General features: G+C 40.4%; 1 protein-coding gene across 1 annotated transcript; it reads right to left on the reverse strand.

Moving 5' to 3' along the window:
* Positions 1-3,246: 3,246 nt before the first annotated feature.
* Positions 3,247-7,585, reverse strand: LOC311052461 (uncharacterized protein; the record flags this gene model as incomplete). The annotated part of the gene is made up of 4 exons (XM_084067421.1): positions 3,247-3,266; positions 5,156-5,303; positions 5,880-6,142; positions 7,477-7,585. The coding sequence occupies 4 exons, from the start codon at positions 7,583-7,585 to the stop codon at positions 3,247-3,249; spliced, it is 540 nt and encodes a 179-aa protein (XP_083923547.1).
* Between the last annotated feature and the right edge of the window lie 490 nt (positions 7,586-8,075).

The following is an 8,075-nucleotide window of genomic DNA, read 5'->3' on the forward strand; positions in this document are numbered from 1 at the left end:
GGTAACTCTTTTTTTAAACTGGATTGCACCATGGCACTTTACCTACTATATGTGCTGTATTGGTAGCTTTTTTAGATGCTTGTTGTACTGTTTTTATGTTTGTTATGCTGTTTTTAGTCTGGGTCCTTTATGTTTTTAGAGAAGCTTGATGTTTTATGTTACACTGCTAGTGACTGAGGGGGAACGATATTTCATTCTCTGTATGTATGTAAGTACATGGAGAAAGTGACATAAAGTGATTCTGATCAGTTCTCCTGTCTGCTCCATTAAGACAGAGGATCTCTAACAGTGTGCTGTGAGACAAGTCCAGGTGTGATTTGGGATTTTGTGACAACATCACATTGCAAAATTCACAACAACAAAAAAAGGAAATGTTATAACATATAATATAGTTTTAACCAATTTCAACCTGGCATCCCTCTTTTGGGCATGTCATTGTAGTCGGAAAACTCCAAATTATTCGTATCGCACATTTTCTAAAATAGCGGCTCTACAAGCTCAATTGTCTAGATTAGCAAGAAAATAAAGGTGTGTAGAGATTCTGACTTGCCCATTGGTGTGCCTTGGACACAAAGTATGAAAAGCACTGCATCACAGTGTTGTCCTGAAGAGCTTCAACAAACATAAGCACAGAGCTCATCAACAGAGATAGTCATTATCACTGCCTCCAGGCAAAACACAACACACTTGTTCTTCATCTACTGATGGATTTATTTGTCTCAATCACATCATTCTTATATCAGCCTCAATCCACCGTCAAACTGTTAATACATAAAGATATAAAATAAACAAGAACTCACATTATGCATATGATATAAACATAACAGTAGTGTAAAATTCATGAACACACAAAAAGAAAATAAACCTAAAAAATAAACATAACTGACTGCATACAACTGTAATGAAATTAATCTGTAAATAAAATGTCCATAAAGAGACAACTGGAATATTCCTATTCAGACAATGCATAGTGATTTCTTTTACCCCTTTTCTCAACAATTTAGTCGTTTTGCCAATTGATTCCTCCCCACACACACACATGTGTGTGTTGTCACTGTTGTTGTATCCTACTGACTCACCTGCCAGTGAGGAGTCCCCACCAGGAGGACGGCGTAGAGCCTTCGTTCTACTCCTCCCGCCCAGGACTCCCTGCTGACAGGTGGCGCCCCAGACCGTAGGAGTACTTGCAGTGACACAATATCACCCTTCACCTGAACACGGAACGTTGGATTCAAACCCACTTTAACACTGTGCCACCCGAGTGCAGAAAATGTAATATTCATATTTAGACAATGCGTTTACAGTTTAGGCGTTTAGCGGATGATCTTAATCCAGAGCGACTTACAGTAAGCAAGAACACAAGATAATACATCATAATACATCACAATACATCAAATGCATAAAAATAGTAATCTAATAATAAAGTAATACGTAAGTAAACCAATAATCTAATAATAACTAATACATACGTAAACCAAGAACCTATCATCAGCCTACATTGAAACACCACAAGATGCCTGGCCAACAATGACCTGGCATCAGTCTATATCATTGGTTCTCAAAGTGGGGTCCGGGGACCCCCAGGGGTACTTGGGGGGGGTTCCAGGGGGTCCCCAGCTAAATGATGGACAGGAACCAAATGGACCCTTTTGGGTCTGTAACTCTGAGAGTGTACAAATGGAACCAAATGGACCCTGACGGGTCCATTTGGTTCCACTTGTACACTTTCAGAGTTAGATTAACATTGATTTTACAATATAAATTGGGGTCCCAGAGATAGAAATGCTATTAAATGGGGGTCTGTAGCCCTAATGCATGTCAAACTGGGGGTCCTTGACATGAAAAAGTTTGAGAACCACTGGTCTATATAACATGCTATCTAAGTTACATTTTAGCCGTTGCATAATCCTGCAAGGTCGTCAAGGTTGGGGCAATATACATTTTTAGACAACGCACTTAGAGATGCACCGACTGAAAAATCGTTGGCCGATACCGATTACCGCTTTTTTTAAAAGTCTGATCTGCCGATACCGGTTTTACCGATACCGATTTTCTATCCAAGAACTAAACAACTAACTAGAATTTGTTCAGGCCGAGTACAAGTACTTCATTTTGTGTATTTTCCAATATAGAGTACCAATAAGATTAAACCAGGAAAAGAACACTTATGCCATATCATAATAGTACAATATCCACAATCACAGACGAAATCCAGTCTAATATCATGATAAGGCTATAATATTGATGCCCTAACTATACAACAAAAGGCCTAAAGTGATTAGAAAAAGAAGAAGAATTTGTAAAAGAAAACTACTGTAGTCTCTTTCATTTTTATTATTTGTACCATTGCTGTCATGGCTGTCACTGTTATAGAGCTGCATGATTATGGCAAATTATGGGTCCATATTGAGATCAGTTATTGAAATTATTATTTTTTAAAATGGTAATCTTTTTTAACAAAAAATCTTATCTTAATGCAAACTTATTTTCCTATTTGGACTAAAAGCAAAAATAAATAGATAAGGTTTTCCCATTCAGACACATAGCATGTATGTCTGCATTTAATTGTTTTCAAGGTGAGAAATTTACCTTATGTCACTAGTCACGGGGTCTTCACCAGGTTGTTGAATACCCCATGACTAGTGACTTGATTAAACAATGTAGCCCTACTTCTGCACGAACGCGCGCACACACACACACACACACACACACATCCGTGGCTAAGTTGTACCGTCTTTTCAACAACTTATGCAAAGAGAGAGTGATTTTTCTTTGGAACTGGCTAAAATAAAAGGGATGTTTATAGGTAGTTTTTTTTTTCTGTAGCCTACATCAGCTTTTGTAACGCTGTTGTCTGTCACTGAAAGTGAAAGTAACTTCAACTGCATGAACCGTCTGAGAAGCCTGGTGACGCACTTACTGCCTTTAAGTGATTGACCGACCGACAGTCACGGCATTGACTAAGCTATAACTGCGTGCGGCATTATGGAATATATAATATATTCTGTAGCTGCCATCATGATTAAAGTTCATATTATTATAAATAAGTGAATAAGTTAAGAAGTTCATAATGTTTTTTGTTTGATCAATTCATGTTTGGATTGTGCTCTTTGTTAATGCTGTGTATTTGAGTTGCTTGGATGTCTAGGGTCACAGTGACCTGGCAGCTGAGTCAGATCAGTCAATCAAGCAATCAGCAAGGGTGGTTTAGATTTTGGTTAATCACCAGAGCAGGGGCAGAGTCAGTCATTCTGCTCTGAGCAGCACTAGAGCATGCAGAAAGCAACAAACAGAGAATGTCAAGTGTTGTTGGTGGTGCGGTTTAAAGAAGAGATTTGATTTAAGTTAAATAGTTTAAAGAAGACATTTATGTTAAAGAAGAGCTGTTTAAGTTAAGATAAAAGAAGAAGAGATCAAGATTGTTTCCCCCATATGTTTTGATGCGGCCAATGAGGTAATTCATTGTTGCCAGTGTTTTTGTTTGTTTGTTGAGAAATGTGATACCGAATTAATGTATGCTGTATGTATGTTTATTTATTCAGTTCTCACGGCGTTTAGCAATAAATGTCTGTAAAAAGAAAAGAACACCTTGTGATCGTATCTGTCAACCGGAGGGAAGCTACATATTCCATAATATATATTCTATATATTTATCCTTATATTTCAAAGGTAATCAGCACCATCTGTAGGCTGTCACTTCTTGCTAATGTTTACCGAGTCGACTCGCACGATTTGATCAGCTGTTGCTGCGCAGCATGCAGTATCAATTTGACCGGCATACAATCGGAATTTATGACAGTGACAGGCCGAGCTCCGATCCAGCCGGTTTGAAATAAAACCGGCTTTTTTTTTAAATCTGCGGCCGATTAATCGGTGCATCTCTAAACGCAACATTAATTTTTAGACAATGCAATATTCATATTTAGACAAAGAAATACATCTACTTCCACATAGCGTCTTCAAAGGGAGGACGTGTAACAACTAAATGTGTCTTCTTTACAAGGAATTCTAGGCAGAAACAAACACCTCCTGCACAGTGGTAACACAAAAAACTATGTCCATTAAATTAACCACTTAATCATTACAGTATTTCCAGAGCTGCAAACAGCAAATCCACTATAGATGTGCTGATGAGACTTTAAACCATGTCGGTTAAAACCCTTCTCGCACTATTCGCAATGGAAAGGACTCAATTCAGTGTGATTTGTTTGAATGTGTCTATTTAATGTAAACTGCCGTCCGAACGCTTTCCCACACTGGTGACAGTGGTAGGGCTTCTCTCCTGTATGAATTATCTGGTGTTGTTTGAGGTAACGACTCCGGCTGAACCGTTCCCCACACTGGTCACAGTGGTAGGGCTTCTCTCCTGTATGAATCATCTGGTGATGTTTGAGTTGATCTCTCCGGCTGAACCCTTTCCCACACTGGTCACAGTGGTAGGGCTTCTCTCCTGTATGAATTATCTGGTGTTGTTTGAGGTAACTTCTCCGGCTGAACCGTTCCCCACACTGGTCACAGTGGTAGGGCTTCTCTCTTGTATGAATTATCTGGTGAGTTTTGAGGTCATATCTCCGGCTGAACCGTTTCCCACACTGGTCACAGTGGTAGGGCTTCTCTCCTGTATGAATTATCTGGTGAGCTTTGAGGTCATTTCTCCGGCTGAACCCTTTCCCACACTGGTCACAGTGGTAGGGCTTCTCTCCTGTATGAATTATCTGGTGATGTTTGAGTTGATCTTTCCGGTTGAACCCTTTCCCACACTGGTCACATTGGTATGGCTTCTCTTCTGTATGAATTATCTGGTGTTGTTTGAGGTGACTGCTATTGCAGAACCGTTCCCCACACTGGTCACAGTGGTAGGGCTTCTCTCCTGTATGAATTATCTGGTGACTTTTGAGGTGACTTATCCGGCTGAACCCTTTCCCACACTGGTCACAGTGGTAGGGCTTCTCTCCTGTATGAATTATCTGGTGAATTTGGAGAGAACTGCTCCGGCTGAACCGTTCCCCACACTGGTTACAGTGGTAGGGCTTCTCTCCTGTATGTATTCTCTGGTGAAGTTTGAGAGTACCGCTATGGCTGAACCGTTCCCCACACTGGTCACAGTGGTATGGCTTCTCTCCTGTATGAATTCTCTGGTGTGATTTGAGTTCACCGTTCTGGCTGAACCCCTTCCCACACTGGTTACAGTGGTAGGGCTTCTCTCCTGTATGAATTCTCTGGTGAAGTTGGAGAGCACTGCGCTCGCGGAACCCTTTCCCACACTGGTCACAGTGGTAGGGCTTCTCTCCTGTATGCAATCTCTGATGACGTTTGAGATGACAGTTTTGTCCGAACGTTATACCACACCGGTCACATTTGTAGGGCTTCTCTCCTGTATGAATTATCTGGTGAAGTTTTAGATTACTGCGCTTGCTGAACGTTGCTCCACACTGGTCACAGTGGTAGGGATTCTCTCTTGTATGTATTCTCTGGTGAACTTTGAGATTATACTTTGTGCTAAACATTTTTTCACACTGGTCACAACTAAATGTTTTCTTTCCTCTTTGACTCCTCGTGGATAGCTTTTGCTTTAATGATTTTGGGTTCTGGGACAACTCTTTAGTCTGTGGAGGTTCTAGTTTCACCTGGACCAGACTGGGGCTCCTCTCCTGCTGTTCCCCTTTAGTCTGTGGAGGTTCTAGTTTCACCTGGACCAGACTGGGGCTCCTCTCCTGCTGTTCCCCTTTAGTCTGTGGAGGTTCTAGTTTCATCTGGACCAGACTGGGGCTCCTCTCCTGCTGTTCCCCTTTAGTCTGTGGAGGTTCTAGTTTCATCTGGACCAGACTGGGGCTCCTCTCCTGCTGTTCCTCTTTAATGTGTGGAGGTTCTAGTTTCACCTGGACCAGACTGGGGCTCCTCTCCTGCTGTTCCTCTTTAGTCTGTGGAGGTTCTAGTTTCACCTGGACCAGACTGGGGCTCCTCTCCTGCTGTTCCTCTTTAATCTGTGGAGGTTCTAGTTTCACCTGGACCAGACTGGGGCTCCTCTCCTGCTGTTCCTCTTTAATCTGTGGAGGTTCTAGTTTCACCTGGACCAGACTGGGGCTCCTCTCCTGCTGTTCAAGGGAAACCTCCTCTTTACACACAGGAAGTAGAGTGAGGTCTAGAAGGAGGAAAGAGGAGGGAGAACATCAGGGGAGAACAACTCAATAGCCAAATTCCAATTCCTCAACGTCTGCCTCCTCTGCACTCCAGCATGAATCAGAAATGGTTCACATAACAAATGTTCATTTGCTTTAGGGGGAGCACAGAGTGAGTAGAGAGGAGGCTCCCCAAGCCGCTTGGAGCGATGATAAGTGAGTGTACATTAAGTGTAGATTTTAGTAGCTTTCCCGACTTCCCTAACCCTTAACAGAAGCGTTGAGTGACTATCTATTTTGTTGGCAAGGATTGTAACTGCCCCTCGGCCTTGTAACTATGGGTAATGATGAGACAGTAGAGTTTCAATACTGATGCTGTTTTATTCTCTCCGTAGCACCGTGAAAAACTATGAAAAATATGACAAAATATACAATGGACGTCAAGTCACAAAATACAATAGTCATTCAACAAACCGTAGACCAAAATAACAAACAGTTATCCAAATAAGCATGAAATTGACAATAAACAAATTAAATACTTCTCAATGGTACAAATAAGCCATCTTGGGACAACAAACAACAGTAGGCATGAAATTAACCTTTGTAAACAAACCTAAACCTTAAGTAGACTTAAGACATAAGACACAAGGCTGTTGCATTCATTTTGCAAGGTATTAGTGTTTACATTAAAGCAACAAAAAAACGATCTTTTTAACTGGAAATAAACATACACTCTTGGCACACTACGAAATGCTCATCTCACAAACCTCAATCCGCCTTCCAAGGGGTGTTAAACATGAAATAGAACTTAATATTTATTTATTTATCTCTGACAAGAGTTCGTTTTGCACTGGCTGCCGCCATCTTGGTTTTATAGAAACTCCCGCGAGATTTCCACAACGTGACTATATAGTGACTGAAAGCACAGAAAAAGTGGGGAAACTCTACCACCTAGTGGACGTTTTTGTAAACCACACATACACACAACAGTCAAAATGTAGCAAATACAGCACAACCCATGGCATCACAAAGGTAGATAAACAATATCAATCAATAAAGATGAACACTATAACTGTATAGTAAGTATCAAAACCCTTCGGTTGGTGGTCATTTACAAGGATGATGAATTATTAAATTAATTACTGATAGTCAATGTGTTAATACAATAACACTGCCTACTTTGCAACCCTTTTCTGTTGGTTATTAAAAACTTTAAGCAACATTAAGGAGATCCGTCCTCAAAATACTGCATAGCGCGTAGCTTGTGCATCGGCTACTATGAACATATGATTCTGTAAATACAGACTTCTCTCTGTAGTAGCCAGTTGAAACATACAGTTAATAAAACAGTACATACCTATCCTGTACAACGTTACTACAGGTTGCAGCATTGCATCAAACAGTCGATGTCTCTGGTCCATCTCTCTCTGTTCCTCTGACCATGTTAATGATCTTTTGGAGGCCATCTCTCTTGATAGCCTAGATCTCTCCCTGTGGTGCTCTGTGGAAATAGAATAAAAAACATTTAGTTTTCATTCATCAACCTTACATACCACAGAGAAGATCACTGAAGAGCTTCAACAATACAGTGGTAGCTTTATGTTCAATCAACATCACATTTAGAAGACTTTCATGATACTTTTAAAAGACTTTCCAAAGACTCACTTCTAAAGAATTTGTCACAGACAGGGCTCAAATGTAACTGTTTTACTTGGTAGAACTGCTGCTACCAATTAAAAAATTAAGGAGCATTAGAACAGATTAGGAGCACCCACCAACGTTTAAGGAGCACCCATATGTAATCATGTATTTATTTATTTTACATAATTAATACAAATTTGAATATAACAATGTGGTTTACAAATATCATAAAATAATGAAAGTAACCTTAAAATGCATGGTAGGCCACTGGGACTCTATGTAATATTCTGGGGCCAGGATTTAAAATGTAGTGTC

This window comes from Gymnoscopelus microlampas (assembly GCF_963454915.1).
Source record: "Gymnoscopelus microlampas genome assembly, chromosome: 9".
In the NCBI taxonomy this organism is placed as follows: domain Eukaryota; kingdom Metazoa; phylum Chordata; class Actinopteri; order Myctophiformes; family Myctophidae; genus Gymnoscopelus; species Gymnoscopelus microlampas.